This window comes from Myxine glutinosa, chromosome 4, assembly GCF_964187855.1.
Source record: "Myxine glutinosa chromosome 4, kmMyxGlut1.1, whole genome shotgun sequence".
NCBI classification, from domain to species: Eukaryota; Metazoa; Chordata; class Myxini; order Myxiniformes; family Myxinidae; genus Myxine; species Myxine glutinosa.
The window spans coordinates 38,875,667-38,899,966 of NC_136264.1; the positions used below are offsets into that span (position 1 = coordinate 38,875,667).

The 24,300-nt window shown below is 46.7% G+C and overlaps 1 protein-coding gene across 2 annotated transcripts in view; it reads left to right on the forward strand.

Moving 5' to 3' along the window:
* Nucleotides 1-24,300, forward strand: part of SLC60A1 (solute carrier family 60 member 1) — a 75,371-nt gene that overhangs the window by 32,927 nt on the left and 18,144 nt on the right. For both annotated transcript variants that reach the window (XR_013623041.1, XM_068112194.2), the window contains exon 2: nucleotides 23,900-24,095. Coding sequence is in view for 1 of the 2 variants with exons in the window: in XM_068112194.2 (XP_067968295.2) it covers nucleotides 23,900-24,095 (196 nt within the window). In the remaining variant the exon portion in view is untranslated. The remainder of the gene's footprint in view (nucleotides 1-23,899; nucleotides 24,096-24,300) is intronic.

Sequence of the window (24,300 nt, forward strand, 5' to 3'; positions counted from 1 at the left end):
CAATCTGATACTAACAAGGCTGCTTTCTTGCTTTATAAACCCAAACCTATAACTTCAAAGGACTTGCAATATCATGTATTGTAGCGGCTGCCGCTGAGTTTTCACAATCGCCTTGCACCTATCAAGGACGCGGAGCGATCACCATGCCGGGCTCGTCCAGGACGCCCAGGCCCGCGCTCAACTTGCCAGGCCGCAGCCAGGACGCTGGGCCACGCCCCCTGGCGCCGGGCCTGGGCAAACCCCCTGGCGGAATAGATATATATTGCTGACTGATAAACGGTTTTTCAGAGTGCCTGAGTGTTTGATTTCATTAAAGCAACTCAGATGAATTCTAGCTTTTTGTCGCGTCCATTCTTCCGATCGACGTGGGAGCCCCGGCTCCTTCATTGGTGACCTATCGACATGGACACGGCAGTCGCCCTTCAACTGCCTACCTTCTGGGAGGCTCACGTGGCGGTTTGGTTCGCACAGGCGGAGTCCCTGTTCGCCCTGCGAGGCATCACGGCCGACGACACCCGCTTCCACCATGTGGTAGCTGCGCTCGGGTCGGTTACCGCGGCCCGTGCCCTGAGCCTCCTCGAAAGCCCGCCAGCCGCTGACAAATACGGCGCGATTAAGAAGCTGCTCCTCGATGCTTTCGCCCTCCCATCGGCGGAACGCGCACGGCGCCTGCTCGATCTGCCTGAGCTCGGCGACACGCGCCCTTCCGAGCGCATGGACTACATGCTTTCACTGCTCGGCGAGCACTCTCCGGCATTCCTGTTCCGGGAGCTGTTCTTCCGTCAGCTGCCTAACCCGGTACGCCTCGCCCTGGCAAGCACGACGATCACAGATCCCCGGGCCCTTGCCAGAGAAGCCGACAAGATCTCCGCCGCAGGACAGCGCATCGTAGCGGCGACATGGGACCCACCGCCGTCCGACGCAACACCCAGGGCGCCCGAGCACCCGGCACGGTCGACGGCCGAACTGCCGACGCCATTGGCGGCCGCTCTACCGAGCCGACCACCTCCGGCACGACAAAAGTTTACGACCGAGGCCTCCACCTGACCAAGCGTGGTGTTACTATCATGCCAGGTTCGGACAGAAGGCCCGGACATGCCGACCCCCGTGCACCTTCGGCAGGCCGGGAAACGGCCGGGCCGGCGTTCATTACCAGCCATGAGCGCCGGCCACACGGGCAACTTACTGTTCATCACGGATAAAGCGTCCGGACGGCGCTTCCTGTGCGACACCGGCGCCCAACTGAGCGTCATACCCGCCTCTGACCAGGACAGGCAATCCGCGGTTTGCGGCCCCTCCTTAGTTGCGGCCAACGGATCGACTATCCGCACCTTCGGCCCGCGCAACGTCACCCTCTGCTTCGGCGGCCAACGCTTTGCTTGGACGTTTGTAACCGCCAACGTGCCCGTGGCTCTGCTAGGCGCCGACTTCCTCTGCGCACACGGACTGCTGGTGGACGTCCAACGGCGTCGTTTAATCAACGCTGAAACCTTCAGCTCCCTGGTATGCACATTGAGCAGCTCCGCGCCGACCGAGCTGGCATGCGCCGTCCCGGCGGCGAACGAGTTTGCTCGCCTGCTCACGGAGTTCCCGGCCCTCACGCGGCCGACGTTTTCGGCCGTCGCAGTACGGCATGGGATCGAGCACCACATACCAACCACGGGCCCGCCGGTCTACGCCAGGGCCCGCCGCCTCGACCCAGCCAAGCTCGCCGTAGCGAAGGCCGAATTCGACGCGTTGGAGCACCTCGGCATCGTGCGGCGCTCCGATAGCGCGTGGGCCTCGCCACTGCACATCGTGCCAAAGCCGGGGGGTGGATGGCGCCCGTGTGGCGACTACCGCCGTCTCAATGACGCTACCACCCCCGACAGGTACCCGATCCCGCATATCCAAGACTTCTCCGCCCGTCTGGCGGGACGGGTCATTTTTTCGAAAATTGACCTCATACGGGGATATCACCAGGTACCTGTCAGGGCGGCCGACGTCCCTAAAACGGCAGTCATCATGCCGTTCGGCTTATTCGAATTCTTGCGGATGCCGTTTGGTCTCAAGAACGCGGCTCAGGCATTCCAGCGCTTGATGGACGGCGTGCTGCGTGACCTGCCGTTCCTTTTCGTTTACCTGGACGACATCCTCGTCGCCAGCACGTCCCGGGCCGAGCACCTCCTCCACCTCCGGACACTGTTCGAGCGCCTCAGCGAGCACGGCCTCATCGTCAACCCGGCCAAATGCCACTTCGGCACGACGGCCGTTGATTTTTTGGGCCATCACATCACCAAGAACGGGGCCGTGCCGCTGCCAACCAAGGTCGAGGCCATCACCACGTTCCCGCGTCCCCGCACCATAAAGGCCCTGCAGGAATTCCTGGGAATGGTGAATTTTTATCACCGCTTCGTGCCCCGCGCTGCTCAGCTCATGCGGCCCCTCTACGAAGCCCTCCGGGGCATGCCGGCCAAGCACGACATCGCCTGGTCCGCAGCAATGGATGCGGCCTTCCAAGGCTCAAAGCGGGCCCTCGCCGACGCAACACTGCTCGCTCACCCGGTGCTCAACGCTCCCATCGCCCTCACCACGGATGCCTCCGACTACGCGGTGGGCGCCGTACATGAGCAATGGGTGAACGGGGTTTGGCAGCCACTCGCTTTTTTCAGCCGGCAGCTCCGGCCGAACGAGCTCAAATACAGCACGTTTGACCGGGAGCTCCTCGGTCTACACCTGGCCGTCCGCCATTTCCGCCACCTCCTGGAGGGCCGACCTTTCACGGCGTTCGTCGACCACAAGCCGTTGGTTTACGCCATGGCCAAGGTCACGGAGCCATGGTCGGCCCGCCAACAGCGCCACCTCTCCGCCGTGTCGGAGTTTACCACGGACATCCGGCACGTCGCCGGCAAAAACAACGCCGTGGCCGACTGTCTTTCCCGGGCCAGCGCGAACGCGGTCCACCTGGGCGTGGATTTTGCGCTTATGGCGGCGGACCAAACCACCGACACCACGGTGCAAGCCCTCCGGGCGGCGGACACGGGCCTCCGCCTGGCCGACATCCCCTGCGCGGACACTGTCCTGCTCTGCGACGTCTCCCAAGGCCAGCCTCGCCCCATCGTGCCCGTCGCCTGGCAACGCCGCATCTTCGCCTCCCTCCACGGCCTTTCCCACCCGGGCCGGAAAGCTTCCCAGAAGCTGGTGTCGGCGCGTTTCGTCTGGCACGGCCTTCGTCGGGACGTCTGCGATTGGACCAGCGCCTGCACGGCCTGCCAACGGGCCAAGGTCCACCGACACACCCAGGCCCCGCTGGCACCTTTCACCGTGCCCGAACGACGTTTCGACCACGTCAACGTGGATCTGGTGGGCCCCCTCCCCCCGTCACGGGGGTTCACACACCTGCTCACCATGGTGGACAGGACCACCAGGTGGCCGGAGGCCGTTCCCCTCGTCTCCACCACCACCGCCGACGTGGCGCAGGCTTTCATCGCCACCTGGGTCGCCCGCTTCGGCGCACCGGCGGACATCTCGTCAGACCGCGGTCCACAGTTCACCTCCGAGCTGTGGGGCGCGGTCGCCCGCAACCTGGGGATCAAGCTCCACCGTACTACGGCCTACCACCCCCAAGCAAACGGGTTGTGCGAGCGATTCCACCGCTCCATGAAGGCCGCGCTCATGGCCGGCCTTCAAGACGTCGGGTGGGCCGACCGGCTGCCGTGGGTCCTTTTGGGCCTTCGCACGGCCCCCAAGGAGGACCTCCAGGCATCCACCGCCGAGCTTGTCTATGGCCAGGTGCTACGCGTCCCGGGCGAATTTGTGCCCGACGCTACCAGTCCCTGGTCCGCAGCTCACCAGCGCTCGGACCTCCAGGAGGCCGCCCGACGGTTTGCCCCCGTGCCAACATCCCACCACGGTGACCCCCAGTCCTACGTCCCCCCAGCACTCCGCACAGCGGAGTATGTTTTTGTGCGTCACGACGCACATCGGTGGCCACTCCAGCCGCCGTACGACGGGCCCTTCCGGGTGCTGCGACGGGACGACAAGTCGTTCGTCATCGACATCGGCGGCAGGTCGGACCGGATTGCTGTGGACCGCCTCAAGCCGGCGCACGTGGACGTCGACCACCCACCACGGGTGGCCCTTCCGCCGCGGCGAGGCCGTCCCCCGTCCACGGTGCCCCCCACTCGACCGCCCACCACCTCACCGGACCCCCTCCCACGACCCGCCAGGGGTATCTTCGGCCGGGTCATCAGGACCCCCCTCAAATTGACCCTGCCGGTGCAAGTCGATTCTGGGGGGACGTGTGTAGCGGCTGCCGCTGAGTTTTCACAATCGCCTTGCACCTATCAAGGACGCGGAGCGATCACCATGCCGGGCTCGTCCAGGACGCCCAGGCCCGCGCTCAACTTGCCAGGCCGCAGCCAGGACGCTGGGCCACGCCCCCTGGCGCCGGGCCTGGGCAAACCCCCTGGCGGAATAGATATATATTGCTGACTGATAAACGGTTTTTCAGAGTGCCTGAGTGTTTGATTTCATTTAAGCAACTCAGATGAATTCTAGCTTTTTGTCGCGTCCATTCTTCCGATCGACGTGGGAGCCCCGGCTCCTTCAGTATTATGTAATACAGTTATATCACAAATATAAAGACAATGGTTTTCAATTACCTTTGTTTGTTGCTTTTCTATAATCCTGAGCACTATTTTGAGGCCTTTATTGGATTCCTTGACCCAGAAAACATAGGATTAGAATATTTAATTAAGTTTCTAGGTTGACGAGAAGCCTAGATAGCGCAAAATATGTATTTTATGGTGGCCATTTTGGAAATCCAAAATGGCGGCCATGCAGGTGTGGCAAATGCCAACATTGATTTTCGGATTCTCCATGCTCTGATGATTCCAAAAATGTACAGGTTTGCTAATCTACCAAAATTTTTACGAAATTATATTTGTTAACATCGTGAACCTGACTGAAAAGCACACCATGACGATTTCTACGCATGTGATGACGTATGGGCATCGATGTTGACATAACATGTCAGAATGTGAACTCAAATATTGGGCATCAGTAAGCCTGTCTGGCCGGCTTTTGCAAATTCCAAATGAGCGAACAAAGTGATTTTGGTGAAAGGAATGAATGTGAACCTGCTCGTGGACCGGAAGCTTTGGTGAAGAACAGATTGTGGCATTTCAAGATTCAAGATTCAATCATTTATTACCACATCAACTTGACAGTTAGGAATTTGAGGTCGTGTGCTCTTAAAGACAAAACAAACATACATTAATGGGGCATGGAAAACCTCCAAACATTCAGTGGTCGTTGTATACATTATAAAGTGCAACAAAAAAACCCATACATTAATAAGACATGGTAATCATCCAAACATTCAGTGGTCGTTGTATACATTATAAGGTGCATATAGAAGCATTTAAAATGGCCTGAAGCTAAAGTGCCAAGTGCATTATTAGCTCATGAGTAGTTAATAGTTATAGGAGTGGTACTGTGCATTCAGAATGCGGATGGCAGTAGCATAGGTACCGTTCCTGAACCTAGAGGTTCTGACCTTGAGGGCTCTGAGTCTTTTTCTTGAGGGTAGGTAGGAGTTCGAACAGGGGGTTGGCTGGGTGAGAAGAGTCCTTAAGGATATTCAGGCCAACCCTCTGCATTCAGGACTCGTGGATATAGGAAAGAGAGAGGACAGGTCAGTTCCAATGATTTTGGAGATGGATTTTGGATTTTGAAGATGAAAGACCAAACAGCTTGAGTGACAGAACTTCTTGGAGAGGATTGTTCAGAAAGTATATGGGAGGGTTGTCCAGTCAGTCTTTTCAGAGAGACATTGTAAGAGTGTGAGATTTGTCAGGATTGAAAGACATGTTCCACTTGTTTGACCAGTCTGTGATTTTGTCCAGGTCTGCAGAGAGTGAGGAGGCTGCAGACTGCCGATCTGAGGGATGAGGGATGGAGCTGCAGAGAGTGGAGTCATCAGCAAAGAGATAGAGAGGATTTTCCAGAGAGTCGGAGAGATCATTGATGAAGACCAGAAAAAGCACAGGGCCCAGAACACTGCCTTGGGGAACTCCAGCCTGAACAGGAAGGGGAGATGAGAGAAACCCATTCAGGGCCACACGTTGACTACGACCAGAGAGGAAGTCCACAAGCTATGCGTGGAGATTTCCTTGAATACCATAGGAGAGTTTGGTGACTGGAGATGGAGATGGAGACTGACTGGAGATGGAGACTGACTGGAGATGGAGATGGAGACTGACTGGAAATGGAGATTGAGACTGACTGGAGATGGAGATGGAGACTGACTGGAGATGGAGATGGAGACTGACTGGAGATGGAGATGGAGACTGACTGGAGATGGAGATGGAGACTGACTGGAGATGGAGATGGAGACTGACTGGAGATGGAGATGGAGACTGACTGGAGATGGAGATGGAGACTGACTGGAGATGGAGATGGAGACTGACTGGAGATGGAGATGGAGACTGACTGGAGATGGAGATGGAGACTGACTGGAGATGGAGATGGAGACTGACTGGAGATGGAGATGGAGATGGAGACTGACTGGAGATGGAGACTGACTGGAGATGGAGATGGAGATGGAGACTGACTGGAGATGGAGATGGAGATGGAGACTGACTGGAGATGGAGATGGAGACTGACTGGAGATGGAGATGGAGACTGACTGGAGATGGAGATGGAGACTGACTGGAGATGGAGACTGACTGGAGATGCAGACTGACTGGAGATGGAGATGGAGATGGAGACTGACTGGAGATGGAGATGGAGATGGAGACTGACTGGAGGTGGAGATGGAGATGGAGACTGGAGACTGACCAGAGATGGAGATGGAGATGGAGACTGGAGACTGACTGGAGATGAGAGTCGGGATTACTGACTGGAGATGAGAGTCGGGATTACTGACTGGAGATGAGAGTCGGGATTACTGACTGGAGATGAGAGTCGGGATTACTGACTGGAGATGAGAGTCGGGATTACTGACTGGAGATGAGAGTGGGGATTACTGACTGGAGAAGAGAGTCGGGATTACTGATTGGAGATGAGAGTCGGGATTACTGACTGGAGATGAGAGTCGGGATTACTGACTGGAGATGAGAGTCGGGATTACTGACTGGAGATGAGAGTCGGGATTACTGACTGGAGATGAGAGTCGGGATTACTGACTGGAGATGAGAGTCGGGATTACTGACTGGAGATGAGAGTCGGGATTACTGACTGGAGATGAGAGTCGGGATTACTGACTGGAGATGAGAGTCGGGATTACTGACTGGAGATGAGAGTCGGGATTACTGACTGGAGATGAGAGTCGGGATTACTGACTGGAGATGAGAGTGGGGATTACTGACTGGAGAAGAGAGTCGGGATTACTGATTGGAGATGAGAGTCGGGATTACTGACTGGAGATGAGAGTCGGGATTACTGACTGGAGATGAGAGTCGGGATTACTGACTGGAGATGAGAGTCGGGATTACTGACTGGAGATGAGAGTCGGGATTACTGACTGGAGATGAGAGTCGGGATTACTGACTGGAGATGAGAGTCGGGATTACTGACTGGAGATGAGAGTCGGGATTACTGACTGGAGATGAGAGTCGGGATTACTGACTGGAGATGAGAGTCGGGATTACTGACTGGAGATGAGAGTCGGGTGAACCATTTCCATCCTGAGAGTAAGACACAGACAACGGAGTACCGCCACAAAGAATGACCTGCTCACTATGCTCGAAGACCTGGCTCTGTCGGGTTTTCATCTCTTCTCCAAACTTAAGGAACATCTTCGTGGAGACTGTTTTTCTTCTGACTATGATGTCCACGACGCTGTGAAGCGCTGGTTAATTGAGCAGGATGTGGAGTTCAATTGTGATGGCCTCATGAAAATACTTGAACGTTGGTAGAAATATGAGGATGCAAGTGGTGATTAGGATGAGAAATAAATATGCACCATGGTAGAATAAAGATTTCTTTATACAGTTGAGGCTTGCAGAGGGGCTACAACACAGTGGATAGATGGATACAACATATAGAGACACTGAGAGGATAAATAGGTGATGGGAAAATCGGAGGGATGAGGATACGGGTGGTAAGTAATCACGAAATACAAGCTCAAACACAGCAAGTAGGAAGTATAACAGGAAGTGAAGGCCAGAGATGAAAGCAATGGAACAAGAATGGAAAGGCAGGTGGGGAGAGAGACAATGGAAAATAAACAATGACCTGGAAATAAAGGGGGTGGGGGTGGGGGGCGGGGGGTTAATGAGGGTAAGACATATCCTAAGTATGGATGGGGATAAGCTGCAGAGGGGATGAACGGCCATCTTGAATCCCTGTTGGGAAGAATGAGCTTGAACAGATTGAGGAAATTGGGTGCACAGGTAAGATAAAGGATGATCAAATGAGTGGAGGCGAGCGGTGAGCCGAGATGCTGGGAGTTTCAATGGAAGTGGTTTTTGAGGAGATCACGTGTGGAGTGGAGTGGAGTAGAGTAGAGTGGAGTAAGAGTGGAGTAAGAGTGGAGTAAGAGTGGAGTAAGAGTAAGAGTGGAGTAAGAGTGGAGTAAGAGTAGAGTAAGAGTAGAGTAAGAGTGGAGTAAGAGTGGCGTAAGAGTGGAGTAAGAGAAGAGTAAGAGTAGAGTAAGAGTGGAGTAAGAGTAGAGTAAGAGTAAGAGTGGAGTAAGAGTAAGAGTGGAGTAAGAGTGGAGTAAGAGTGGAGTAAGAGTAAGAGTAAGAGTGGAGTAAGAGTAGAGTAAGAGTAGAGGAGTAGAGTAAGAGTCGAGTAAGAGTAGAGCAAGAGTAAGAGTAAGAGTAAGAGTGGAGTAAGAGTGGAGTAAGAGTGGAGTAAGAGTGGAGTAAGAGTGGAGTAAGAGTAAGAGTGGAGTAAGAGTAAGAGTAGAGTAAGAGTGGAGTAAGAGTAGAGTAAGAGTGGAGTAAGAGTAGAGTAAGAGTAGAGTAAGAGTAACAGTGGAGTAAGAGTAACAGTGGAGTAAGAGTAAGAGTAAGAGTGGAGTAAGAATGGAGTAAGAGTAAGAGTTGAGTAAGAGTAAGAGTGGAGTAAGAGTGGACTAAGAGTGGAGTAAGAGTGGAGTAAGAGTGGACTAAGAGTGGAGTAAGAGTAGAGTAAGAGTAGTGGAGTAAGAGTAAGAGTTGAGTAAGAGTAAGAGTGGAGTAAGAGTGGAGTAAGAGTGGAGTAAGAGTGGAGTAAGAGTGGAGTAAGAGTAGAGTAAGAGTAGAGTAAGAGTGGAGTAAGAGTAAGAGTTGAGTAAGAGTAAGAGTGGAGTAAGAGTGGACTAAGAGTGGAGTAAGAGTGAAGGAGTAGAGTAAGAGTCGAGTAAGAGTAGAGTAAGAGTAACAGTGGAGTAAGAGTGGACTAAGAGTGGAGTAAGAGTGGAGTAAGAGTAAGAGTAAGAGTGGAGTAAGAGGGGAGTAAGAGTGGAGTAAGAGTGGAGTAAGAGTAAGAGTGGAGTAAGAGTAGAGTAAGAGTAACAGTGGAGTAAGAGTAAGAGTGGAGTAAGAGTGGAGTAAGAGTAAGAGTGGAGTAAGAGTGGAGTAAGAGTAAGAGTGGAGTAAGAGTGGAGTAAGAGTCGAGTAAGAGTGGAGTAAGAGTAGAGTAAGAGTAACAGTGGAGTAAGAGTAAGAGTGGAGTAAGAGTAAGAGTAAGGGTGGAGTAAGAGTGGAGTAAGAGTGGAGTAAGAGTTAGAGTGGAGTTAGAGTGGGGTAAGAGTGGAGTAAGAGTAAGAGTGGAGTGAGAGTGGAGCAAGACTAAGAGTGAGAGTAAGAGTTAGAGTACAAAGTACGAAAAGGGCTCTGTTCGCAAGACCAGAAATGAGGTGAGGTGGTAGAAGGCAGAGGCCTGTACCAATCTGTTTGCTTACAAATCGCACAGTTTGTACTTTGTTGAATTTAGCAATTACCTGCTTCTTGGCTCGAGCCTCGTTAGTTGATTTGTATACAATCTTTTGAATACCTGTATTTTTGGGGTGGAATTAATTTTTTACCTTCCTTCATGTAGGAGCAGGCAGAGTAACTTCGTTGTAAAATTTATTCACTTTGTTGCTTTCGTCTGTTATTAGCCCGTCCCCTGCACAGCAGCAGATGAGGTTTGTAATTACTTATGGGTGTCTCTGTCTGTGTGTCTGTCTGTCTGTCTGTCTCTGTCTGTCTGTATGTGTGTCTCTGTCGGTCTGTATGTGTGTCTGTCTGTCTGTCTGTCTGTCTGTGTGTGTCTGTCCAGGCCGTAACTTTTTTTTTTTTTAACCATTTGAGCTATTATCATCAAATTTCCACCAAAGCTTTATTATGATGATAGAGAAGGGAAATTAATAATTTGGTCAAAAGGTCAAAGGTCAAGTGTCACATGAAATCGTCAATTTTCACCCGATTGACTTGAAATTTATAGAATTTGCATATCGGGTCACTGAATTGGTTCACTAATCAAAAGGTAGGAGTCGATTGTGTTATTAGATCAAAAGTCAAAGGTCAAGGTTGCATAAAATCGTCAATTTCTGTCAAATTGACCTGAAATTTAAAGAATTTGCATATTGTGTCACAGAATTGGTTCACCAATGAAAAACTAGAAGCTGATTTTTTTTTGTTTGTTTAAAGCTCAAAGGTCAAGGTTGCATAAAACCATCAATTTTAATTTTGTATTTTTACAGCTTTCGTTCCTTTTAGCATATAGAAGAAGAAGAAGAAGACGTCTGAATACAAACAGACGTGGACGGGCTTTGCATTTTCAGATGCTTTCTACTTTTTTTTTCTTTTTTTTCAATGACCAAAGGTTTTACAATTTTTCCCAACCGCTTACTTACATTTCCTGAAACTGCTAATTTCTCCAAACAGTAAACACAATACTCAAAACTGAAACATGGTTTGCAGCAGAATAGCACATTTGGTTTGAAAATTGCTCTCATGCATCAAATATATGTCACAACATGAAATAAGTACTGTACATCAAAACAACACAATTTGTTATATAATGAAAAGCTCACATTATCGGCCATTTCCCAATGGTACAATAAGTATTACTTTCGGGCACAAAGGGGGTGTCTCCATAATGATGGGAAAACACAAAAACAGAAAGGGAGCAAAAATTTTCCAAAGGTAATTGAAGAGGGATTTAAGGCTTTTTTTTGCAGTAGATGATGGTGTGGATGCTGCTGATGGCATGATTTGTGGGGACAGGCAACAAATGGCAGTTACAGGAGGAGAAAAGTTAAGGATATTATACACCAACACCAGGAGTTTAAATTTTAAGATGGCAGAGCTTGAGGCTAAAGTATGGCATCAGTATGGATAGCAAGGAGTATGGATGGCATCAGTATGGATGGCATCAGTATGGATGGCATCATTATGGATAGAAAGGAGTATGGATGGCATCAGTATGGATGGCATCAGTATGGATGACATCAGTATGGATGGCATCAGTATGGATGGCATCATTATGGATAGCAAGGAGTATGGATGGCATCAGTATGGATGGCATCAGTATGGATGGCATCAGTATGGATGGCATCAGTATGCATAGCATAATTATGGATAGCAAGGAGTATGGATGGCATCAGTATGGATGGCATCAGTATGGATAGCATCATTATGGATAGCAAGGAATATGGATGGCATCAGTATGGATGGCATCAGTATGGATGGCATCAGTATGGATGGCATCATTATGGATAGAAAGGAGTATGGATGGCATCATTATGGATAGCAAGGAGTATGGATGGCATCAGTATGGATGGCATCAGTATGGATGGCATCAGTATGGATGGCATCATTATGGATAGCAAGGAGTATGGATGGCATCAGTATGGATGGCATCAGTATGGATGGCATCAGTATGGATGGCATCATTATGAATAGCAAGGAGTATGGTTGGCATCAGTATGGATGGCATCAGTATGGATGGCATCAGTATGGATGGCATCATTATGGATAGCAAGGAGTGTGGATGGCATCAGTATTGATGGCATCATTATGGATAGCAAGGAGTATGGATGGCATCAGTATGGATGGCAGCATTATGGATAGCAAGGAGTATGGATGGCATCAGTATGGATGGCATCAGTAATCAGTATGGATGGCATCATTATGGATAGCAAGGAGTATGGATGGCATCAGTATGGATGGCATCAGTAATCAGTATGGATGGCATCATTATGTATAGCAAGGAGTATGGATGGCATCAGTATGGATGGCATCAGTAATCAGTATGGATGGCATCATTATGTATAGCAAGGAGTATGGATGGCATCAGTATGGATGGCATCAGTAATCAGTATGGATGGCATCAGTTGTAGTAAGTGAGACTTGCTTTAATGAGGAGAGTAGTTGGAGGGAGGGATAGAAGGCTACACGATGTATAGGTTTGATAGGAGGGGCAGTGGCAATCTGGGCAAAAGACAATATTTAATCCAGAGTAAGGAATGACATTAAGAAGGAAACTAATGTGGAGGATTCTGTGTGGATGTATACACAGTCAAGGCTCATGGAAGAGCTAGAACAAAGAACGGATTCAGGATGAAACAGAACAAAATTAACAGCAGACAGAGAAGAGGGAATGCCTAGAGCAAGGCCGAGGGGAAAACTTAACGGAGACGGACAAACGCGGGATGTGGGTAATGATGAAGGATAGGGGAGAACACAAGGAGTGGACAAGATGGATACAGAAGCAAAGTTTGGGGGGAGAGATGGGGTGGGAGTGGTTTAATGAGTGCGGTTTTGGATTGGGGATGACATGGGATGGTGGTGAACAGCTCTCTTGAAGACCTGGAGGGATGAATGTGATTGAAGAGAATGTGGAAGTTTGTTCCACAGGCAGGAAAAAAGAGGAACAAATGAGTGGATGTGAGCAGTGATCTTGGATTTTGGGAGATTGGGGTTGGGGAGGGATGGCTACGGGACCATGTACCTGGAAGGGGACAAAGCATGGAGAGGGCAGAAGGTGCAAGACCGAGAGAAGACCTGGAGAGGAAGACGGAGACCTGTCAGTGATGGCAAAGTGATAGGCCCATCGACTTAGCTTCATCGCGGGTGATTCCAATGATCTTGAAGGTCATGGTTTTGACGGCGTCGAGCTGAGTTAGGTGTGAGACAAGGGGAGAGGGGAGAGCAAGATTTCGTCAAGCTGCGGATGAAAGCCTTGTAGGTGGATATGAGTCCAGGTGTGCTATGGAAGCATTTTGCATGACAGAGGATTCCCATTCGGCAAATGGCTTTGGAGGCAAACTTTGAAATGTGCTTTGCTCAAGAGAGATCATGGCTGAGAGTGAGACCCAAGAGTTTGAGTGACTGAACCTCTGATTGTTTTATCAGATCAAATGGTCAAAGGTCAAGCTTGCATAAACTCGTCAGTTTTCATCCAATTGACCTGAAATTTTAATAATTTGCATATTGTGTCACTGAATTGCTTCACCAATCAAAAGCTAGAAGCCGATTGCTTTTTGTTTTGTATTTTAGATTGAAAGGTCAAAAAAAGGTCAAGGTTGCATAAAATCGTCAATTTCCATCTGATTTACTTGAAATGTAAGCATGGTTTGCATATTGGGTCACTAACATATGTTTAGAGGTCAAAAGGTCAATAGCGCCTAAAATCGGGAAATAATATTATATATTTTTACATTTTTTTTTATTTTTTCGGTTTTCTTTTTAGCTGTTTTGGTCCTGTTTAGCATAGAGAGAAGACTGAATACAAAGCGGATATGGACGGTCTTGGCATTTTCAGATGCTTTCTAGTTATTATTGTTATTATTATTGTTATTATTATTATTATTATTATTATTATTATTAACGAGCTGAAAGCACCCGACGTTGCCCGTGTTCTTTTTGAATGAATTTACTACTATAATTCAGCTTTTACTCGTGGCCGTAGAAGATTGACTACTATAATTCAGCTCAGCTTTTAATTGCGAAATGGGCCCAGCCCGGCCGAGCCGGCCTCGACCGACCTAGCCTATAACCTTTCCGGGGCCCGTCCCGACATTTTTAGTTCTTTTTGAATGAATTTACTACTATAATTCAGCTTTTACCCGTGGCCGTAGAAGATTGACTACTATAATTTAGCTCAGCTTTTAATTGCGAAATGGGCCCAGCCCGGCCAAGGTGGGCCTCGACCGGCCTCGCCAACTAGCCGATAACCTTCCCGGGGCCCGTCCCGACATTTTTAGTTCTTTTTGAATGAATTTACTACTATAATTCAGCTTTTACTCGCGGCCGTAGAAGATTGACTACTATAATTTAGCTCAGCTTTTAATTGCGAAATGGGCCCAGCCCGGCCAAGGTGGGCCTCGACCGGCCTCGCCACCTAGCCTATAACCTTTCCGGGGCCCGTCCCGACATTTTTAGTTCTTTTTGAATGAATTTACTACTATAATTCAGCTATTACTCGCGGCCATAGAAGATTGACTACTATAATTTAGCTCAGCTTTTAATTGCGAAATGGGCCCAGCCCGGCCAAGGTGGGCCTCGACCGGCCTCGACACCTAGCCTATAACCTTTCCGGGCCCCCCCCCCCCCCGACATTTTTAGTTCTTTTTGTATGAATTTACTGTTATAATTCAGCTTTTACTCGTGGCCGTAGAAGATTGACTACTATAATTCAGCTCAGCTTTTAATTGCGAAATGGGCCCAGCCTGGCCGAGCCGGCCTCGCCCGGCCTCGCCACCTAGCCTATAACCTTTCTGGGGCCCGTCCCGACATTTTTAGTTCTTTTTGAATGAATTTACTACTATAATTCAGCTTTTACTCGCGGCCGTAGAAGATTGACTACTATAATTTAGCTCAGCTTTTAATTGCGAAATGGGCCCAGCCCGGCCAATGTGGGCCTCAACCGGCCTCGCCACCTAGCCTATAACCTTCCTGGGGCCCGTCCCGACATTTTTAGTTCTTTTTGAATGAATTTACCACTATAATTCAGCTTTTACTCGCGGCCGTAGAAGATTGACTACTATAATTTAGCTCAGCTTTTAATTGCGAAATGGGCTCAGCCCGGCCAAGGTGGGCCTCGACCGGCCTCGCCACCTAGCCTATAACCTTCCCGGGGCCCGTCTCGACATTTTTAGTTCTTTCTTGAATGAATTTACTACTATAATTCAGCTTTTACTCACGACAGTAGAAGATTGACTACTATAATTCAGCTCAGCTTTTAATTGCGAAATGGGTCCAGCCCGGCCGAGGCTGCCTCGACCGGCCTCGCCACCTAGCCTATAACCTTGCCGGGGCCCATCCCAACATTTTTTGTTTCAGAGGTTTCCAACTGTCTTTCACCGTTCAGGAGATTAGCGTGTGCAGACAAACAAACAAACAAACAAACAAAAACTTTCTTTTATATATATAGAAGATATAAATGGAGGAGGGTGGGGGGTGGGGGGAATAGTGGGGAACGGATGTGGTGGAGCAAATGTATTTTGTGCTGTGGCTAATAATCTCCCCTGTCGACAGCAGGGTTCAGTAATCCACTTGCACTGTGACATGTGCAGGCGAAAATTGTAAGTCATCTTGCCACCCCCACTCCACCCTCAACAGGGGTTGGGGGAGGGAGGTTGTGCCAATGAACTGACCCTGGGTACTACCAACACTTATGCAAAATTTGATGGAGACCGGGTGAAAATCATGTCGTTGGGATGTGAGGGGGGAGAGGGAGAGGATGTGCCTGTGACCTGACCCTGAGTACTATCCAGCTTCAGGTCATGGGCACGAAAAAATATTTTATGCAATGTATTTTATTATGCTCTAACAGAAACACAAAGAACACAGATAAACGCTCTTTATTTATTACGTCATAAAATGTGCCAGTAGTGGCTGGAGATAGATAGAGTTGCGCCATTTTGTATAGATTATGATTACAAGACATACAAACAACCTCATACAACTCAAAATCTCACCAAACCTGCTCCATGCAGTGTTGCATTACATGTTCACCTCCATACTCGGCCTGCTCGTTTCCGATTATACATGATCCGCTTGCCAGCTTTCACCATACACTATCCAAGAAAGGGGCAGAAACACAATGCCACTGGTACCTCCATAAGCTCCCCTGAACTTGGTTCCAGGTGAGCTAATTGAGAGGAATGATGCTTGCACATAAGTGTAACACCAGATCATAGCAGATGCAAACTTGATAATGATTGAGCAGACTTTTGATAATGATTAAGTGCTTTTGGTTTGATATATGCTTTCTTTCTTTTTCATTGCTCGCAATGTTAAGTGATCCAGATGATGACTGCAAAGGGGATGCAAACTTGAGCCACATGCCAGAGCTATAACTTAGGACTGAAGCAGTCTATAGGGCATGTATGAGCATTGCTGGAATATATGAGCATCTTTTTTTTTACAGAAGTGAGGCTTTTGAGGCCTACAAAGGCTTTGGCCTAGATTTGGATTGTTCCAAAATTGCTAGACATAAACTTGTGTTGGCATGTCAATGCATTTTTCTTTTTTTGTTTTACTTTACTCAAGTGAAAAAGTGTGTGAGTTGGCATAACCTGCAGGTACGTTTGATTACCTCTGCCACCAAAGGTGGATGGAAGTTATGTTTTCACCCCTGTCTGTCTCTGTCTATTTGTCTATCTGTCTGTGAACAGGAAATCTCAAAAAGTTATCGGCAGATTCGGACGAAACTTGGTGGACGGGTTGGTTATGTGACGAGGACAAATTGATTCAGTTTTGTTGAAGATCCAGATATGAGAAATTTCTTTTTCATTTTTCAAATGATTTTTCACCATTCAATGATGGGGCCAAAATGATATATAACATGATATTTCATCACGGATTCTTTTCAAGTTGTGGATGGATGATGACAAAGCTATGTGGATTAGTTGGGGAGGTGACAAGAACAAGCCGATATTAGATTTTGGTTCAAGTCCAAATCCAGATCCGGCCTATCAGTGGGATACAGAACAAAAACTGCTCAGCTTGGCGGAGGTATGCTCTCTACCGAGTGCCGTTGTAGTTGTTTATTTCATCTTTTCAGGGAGGTGCAGATCAGAAAAGTAGAAGGAGAGAAGGAGGTAATAGCTGTGAAAGAGGTTAGGTCTGCAATTAAGAAGTTAAAGACAGGTAAAGCATCAGGCCCAAATGGTGTTGTGGTTGAGATGGTGGAGGTTAGCAGGAGAGTTGGGGGTTATGTCGTGTAGAATGATATGGATAAATGCATATATCCTGGACGATTGTTTGGACAGTATCATTCTACCTTTGTTTAAGATGAAATTCGACGCACTACTTCCTTCATCATACAGAGGAGTGAAGCTGTTACAGCAAGCATTGAAGATATTTGAGAAGGTTATTGAGAGTAGTTGTCAACATGGAAGAGAACCAATTTGGTTTTGTGTTTGCACATTCAAGAGAAGTACTTAGCAAATAAGAAACAAGTTATACCATGTGCGTTGTAGATCTTGAGAAGGCATACGATAGAGTACCAAGAGTCATTGTGGAATGGGCATTTAGGAGATGGGGAGTAACGGAGGATTTGGTGTGGGTAGTCATGTCAATGTCTAAGAGGCCAAGAATATCAGTAAGAACTGATCGAGGATGTCCAGAGTCATTTGAAGTGAAAGTAGGTTTGCATCAGGGATCAGTGTGGAGCCCCTTGCTATTTGTACAAGTTCAAAAAGAGCTCACGGAAGTGGTAAGGGTAGGATTCCCAAGGAAATTATTGTATGCAGATGACTTGATCATTACAGCAAAAACAGAATTAGAAGTAAAGGAGATGTTTCAAATTTGGAAGGAAGCAATGAAGTGGAAAGGGATTGAGGGTGAATTTTAATAAGACGAAACTGATGGTTAGTGGTGAAGATGGAGAAACGAAGACTTGTGCCGAGGAGAAAACAGGAATATGAGTAGAAAACAAGAGAAGAATAGAAAGGACGGATACGTGGGATAACACTAAAGGATAAACAGCGTCGTGTGGACATAAGAGGCTCAAAGCTAGTTGTACTGAGGACGAGTTGAGAAAGAGAAGACTTGGGTGTTTTGGGCATGTGGTGAGAAAGAGAGAAGATGTGTCCATCAAGAAAGTTTAGTAGAAGGGGGAAACACCAAGAGGTAGACCAAAAAAGTCTTGTGAGGATGTGATCACTGGAGACATGCAGTTGCCAGGGTTAATGGAGGAGGATAGTTTTTACAGGACTAAGTGGTGAGGGGCCATTGGCTGACCAACCCCCGAGTATGGGGAAATTGTTGTTAAACGAGTCGAGGAGTAGTCATAGTGGTTGTATCCTTCCAGGGCAAGGAGGAAGCCATTGTGTGTGCGGAGATTCCGTTCTGGTTCCGGTTCCGACATGTATTGCGCTTTATTTTGCTGCAAGCTCCAAATCATGACAAGACTTACTTTTTGGAAATGTAGTACAAGTTCGTAATAGTATTTGATTGATGGCAATAGGTGGGATCATGACAGTGCAGGTGCAAGCATTGTTATTGTTTGGTTGTTGCATCTGTTGGTGAAAGTACAATTTGATGGAGACTAATGAGATGCACAGGAACTGCAATGTTGACACACCAGTTTGAAGAAGGCTCGTACTCACACCTGTGCAAGAGAGAAGCCGCAGCTTACAATTCGGAACAGAGGAACAGCCGTTAGCCTTTTGGGGTCATTGCTAAGAAGCTGCCTTCCGTTAATCAGCAAGAGCAACAAATGGTAATAGAAGTTATAAAAGTAGCTAAATTAAAGGGCAGCATTAGCCAATTAGACAGGTGTTTAATGAACAAACTGTTCAGGTGTGAATTACCAGCTGAACGTTTACAAATTGAGCATTTCAGTTGTTGTTGCGTTTATGGATATTCGTTTTTGCATAAAAGTGTGTTTGGTGTCGCTTCTGACATGCACATTTCACTCGATGGTTGAACAAATGGATTTGTGAAAAAGACCTCCTTTTTTGTAAAAACATTAGTCTTCGACCATCATACGAAGGGTCTAGTGTGTGCACAAACCTCAATCACATATACAGTATATACAGGGTGATTCAAAAACAGTGGACTATTTGAGCAGCCTGATATTCTGTCGTTTCTAATATACCTTTCTCTATACCTTTATCTCTTGCAGGTTATGGTGGTGGTGGTGGTATGCCATTTCTACCAAGTAGTCGGTACGACCCTATGTCAATCATGGTGTTCACAGTAGAACAAAAAGTGAAAATCGTGACTTTGTGGTTTGAGACAAAATCCTACGTGTACGTGCGCCGACGATACTGTCAGTATTACAATGTTAACACCCGTAATGGACCTTCCTTCCAATGGGAGCATTCAGTGGTTTGTGGAGCACTTCCAAGCACATAGAAGCGTGAAAAATCAAAATAAAGGCCACAGTAGCCGCTCACCAAGTGTTACCAAGGACCAAAGGAACATTGATCTTGTGAGAGATTCTGATATCAAAAGTCATAAGAAATCCCACCGTCAGCGTTCCCGAGAACTCGAAATCTCAGCCTCATCTGTGTGGCACATTCTCACTTCTGAACTCAAGCTCTACTCTTGCATCATATGTGTAACGCATAAACTAATTCTGAATGACGTGGCAGGACGAGTAGCAATGTGTGATTGGTTCACTGACCGAATGGAAAGGGACTCAATTTGGATCAACTCCGTGTGGTTCAGTGATGAAGCAAACTTCCATTTGAATGGGGCTATCAACAATCACAATAACATCTTCTGGGGTGCTGAGCCTCCTGAGGAGGTGTCTGAGATGTCTCTCAAGGGCCTCAAGTCCACTTGCTTCTGTGCATTGAATGGGGAGAATTTCGGAGTCAGGATCAAAGTCTGTTTGAACAGAGGTGGAACACGCATGGAAAATGTCAATCCCAAACAGTATAATGAGTGATTTGAAAATGGCACGGTGTATGCTTTCCATCAATGTATCGCTGAACTTGCTACCTTTTGTAATTTTCTACAATAAAACGTTCAAATAGTCCACCTTTATGAACCACCCTGCACTGCATCGATGTTTAACCTCACCCAAAAGGTAGATGGTATTATTGTGCGTGTCTGCATGTCTGCACATAGATCAACTCTAATAGGGCATCGTGGCAGTTATGGCAGTTCCTCAATCAACGTCCTGTTGATTTCATCCATTGTTTTGCATTGTTAAATACTGTTTTTTAAAATTAATCCTCATGAGAGGAAGGTCCATTTGTCTGTCTTTGCTATTTGCGTAATCCAAGATTCACAAGTATATTGGTTGGTCTGGTCTGTTATTTTGTCTGTCTGTCTACCTGTTTGTCTGTATGTTAATCGTCTGCAGGTCACATTTTTACTCCGGTCTTCATGACACTTAACCACCTAGTAGAGGTAGTGACAAGCTAGAAGGCTATTGTTTTGAGGTCAATAGGTCAAAGGTCACATTAATTGTCAATTTTCAACTGATTCACTTGGTATCTATGCACGATTCTACGTATATCCTGTATATAAAACTGTAAAACACGGGTGGTCGGTAAACCCTCGTCGAGGTAAAGTCTTAGTCGACCCATGTGAGTTTGTCTATTAATTACGTACTGTTTGAATGTAAATTGTACTGAGTTTGTCCATTAATTACGTACTGTTTGAATGTAAGTTGCACTGTGAGTTTGTCCATTAATTACGTACTGTTTGAATGTAAGTTTACTGTGAGTTTGTCTATTAATTAATTACTTATTATTGGACCTTCATTACATCTATTAATTATGGACTATTGGAACATAACTTTCTGATATTTAGACCTTTACAGCCCTTAGACCCCTTGAGACCATTTTAGACCTTTTGGACCCTTTCATTTGGATTTCGCAAGTATCGTTTTATGCATCCTTCTTGTTATGTTTGATTGTTTGTCCACACATTAATGTGCCAACGTATACCAACATTTTTACACATTATCTTTTTTTCAACCGAGTACCTATATAAACTATGTACAATTAGAATGTGAATATGTCTATAAAGTATGTACGGTACAATTAGAATATGAGTACGTCTATAAAATAGTAGGATACTCGCCAGAGGAGACTGCATTGCGTTTTGGTCTGTCTGTTTGTTTGATACTTGGTGAAATAAATTTAGCCAATTTATTTGTATCAGTTCGGTTAGTTAGTTAGTTAGTTTGTTTGTCTGCTCACCTACAGCCCAAACCGCTCAGCTGATTGTTCTGAAACTTTCCCAGATTGTAGGCACCGTCCCTGCGACAGCCCATGATGATGTTTCGTAAAAATCGGTCGACGTGTTTTGACGTGACGTTGCAAAAACGTAAAACACGTTTTGGGCGATAACTCCAGAACCGGAAGTCGTGCCGACTTCCAGTTTATGCAAATATGTTCTCTGTTCAATTTCCAACAACTCTTTAATTTGAACTTGTGACGTAAACCAACAGATTTCTTAAGTGTATGGACTTGAATGTTTGCCTGTCAACGTCATAGCATTTGAAACATACTTTTCGACGATATCAAAACATATTTGCAAAAATAACGATATTTTCGACCCCTAGGGTTAGTTTGGTACACATCAGACAAACACACATCAGACAAACACATTAGACATGGTTGTGAAAAGCCTTGAAACACTAAAAAATTTTTTACCGTAGCCTGGGGAATGGAGACCAATTTTTCGTCTGATTTTGTTCATCCACAGGTAACCTGAGTCCCTCTTTGCCTCTTATTTCCCAGCCCTGACTGTGTAGGTGGTGGAGGTGTGTAGTGGAGGGTTCGCCCCAACAGTGTTTGATTCGCTCTGTTTTGCCAAGTATCGCTCTGAGTGATTTCTAGTTTGTTTGTCTTTCTTTCTGTTTGTCTACACAGAACGTGAGTATGTGTATTAATTACATTAGACCCTTTAGAATGCAAATACCCTTCAGACCCCTTAGATCTCTAACTTCCAATAGACCCCATTACACCCTTTACAGCCTTAGACCTCTAAGACCCTTTAGATCCTCTTTGACCCTTTACAACCCCAAAGACTCTAAGACTCCTTTCTACCCTTTAGACCTTTAGACTTTCACACCTTTCAGACCTTTTAATACCCTGAAGACCCCTTTGACCTTTCAAACTTTTTTGACATTTTGAGACGCTTTAGACCTCTTGAATCAATTTCGACCCATTAGACCTTAAATTACACTCTTTAGACCCCTTCGACCTTTTAAGACCCACTTTAGACACTTTAGACCATTTTGCCCCTTTTGACCCATTTAGACCTTTTCATACCTTTCAACCTTTACACCTTTTGACCATTACACCTTTCAACCTTTACAGCGTTCGACCTTTACACCTTTTGACCTTTACACCTTTTGACCTTTACACCTTTTGACCTTTACACCTTTTGACCTTTACACCTTTCGACCTTTACACCTTTCGACCTTTACACCATTTGACCTTTACACCTTTTGACCATTACACCTTTTGACCATTACACCTTTTGACCTTTAGACCTTTTGACCTTTAGACCTTTTGACCTTTACACCTTTCGACCTTTACCTTTCGACCTTTACACCTTTCGACCTTTACACCTTTTGACCTTTACACCTTTTGACCTTTACACCTTTTGACCTTTACACCTTTCGACCTATACACATTTCAATGTTCAGACCTTCAGACCTGTCGACCTTTACAACTTTTCAGACCTTTGACCTTTACACATTTACAACTCGACCATTTCGACCTTTAATTTGCAATCAACGACCTTTCATTTACTGCATCCTTCCATTTATTTGCCACACAAGACAAGTCCTGGTGAGGGTCTTGCAATATTTCTATCACTTTTTGTTTTGTAATATTTTCCAATACTTTTTCCTCCAAATTTTTGTGAGTAAATTGTTTCTGGTATTTGGATTAAAATCCGTGAATGTTGAAGCTATCATGTTTCTATTATAGTAATTGGATCTTTAATTTGTCTGTGAATGCTTCCACTGCAACATGTACGCTTCCAATGGTACTTGCCATTCTACTCCCCTTCTCATCAGCGCCATACCACCATTCACCAAACTAATGCCACACATAACTATATGTATGAAATTGCGTCCTGCACATGAGGGCAGGAATTTGGAATTTGGACACTAATGGCCAATCCTTCTCGAAAGACATTTTGGGACCTTTCGGCATCCACCAGTAGATTCTGATGAATGGGACCACCTGGCTTAATGTCCCTCCAAAGGACCATACACAATGATGTATATCGCCTGTGAAGATCCAGGATGCCGGTTTTAGAGTTTGGGTGGGAATCAGAACCAGACTAAACAGTTCAAATGGGAGTATGTGACCTCTGAGCTATCTTGGAAGCCCCTGTCAGATATTGATCATCTTTGGAAATCCATGTGACTGGTTGTATTTGTATTTGGGGGTGATGCTCCAGACTGATGATAGCCAAGGAAGCTTCCATGTGCATATCGTGAATGTTTAGCTAACTTCACTGAAACTCCACAGGCCCCATATTAAAACTAGAATGGCACTTGGCAGAGGGCATTCCTCCGCCAGCCTGAACAGTTCACGTTTTGTATCCACTGATAGGCCGGATCTGGATTTGGATCGAACCTAAAATCGAATCGCTTGTTATTGTCGCCTAACCAACTCATCCACCTAGTTTTGTCATAATCTGTCCACAACATTTTGAAATATCATGCTGTATATCGTTTTTGGCCCCATATTAATGGTTTAGAATCACTTTTTTAAATTCTCAGATCCAGATCCTGATTCGGATCTTCACCAAAATCGAATCACTTCTCCCTTGTCACACACCCAACATGTCCACCAGGTTTCATGCTAATCCGTCCATAACTTTGAGAAATCCCGTTCACAGACAACCAGACAGGGGTGAAAACATAACGTCCGCCCGCCTTCAATGGCGGAGGTAATGAAGGGAAAAGTTGTTAGATGCACATTCGTGTTAGATGCATTGAATTTATTACGTCTCCTTCATCAATGTCCTTGACAAGATGTTCATTGCACTGCTTCTCTCCACAGAATTTCACCTCGTGTGATACTGCTTGTTGCGACATTTGCCATCTCTCTACTCTTCGCTTGCGTCCCGTTGTGCAATCAGTTCGTCGAACTGGTCATCACTCTGGCTCTTTTGGGCCTGGCCATGGGCTGCATCGAGCCTGTATCAAACCAAGAACTTTTGAGCATCTACAACAAGTACTCGCTTCCTATCATGCAGGTGAATAATGGACTTATTGCCACAATGAATTCCAACAACGTATGAGTTGCCGCTCCAATAATATGGGTATCTGCTGATATGAGGTGGTGACAAATTATTTACCCCTTTTGGAAAATTGATGATTAGAGTTTTAAATTGTCAACTTTCTTGTATTCCTCTTTAAGCCTGGTGTTGGCTTTGCGGTTAGGGTGCCGGCTTGGGATCC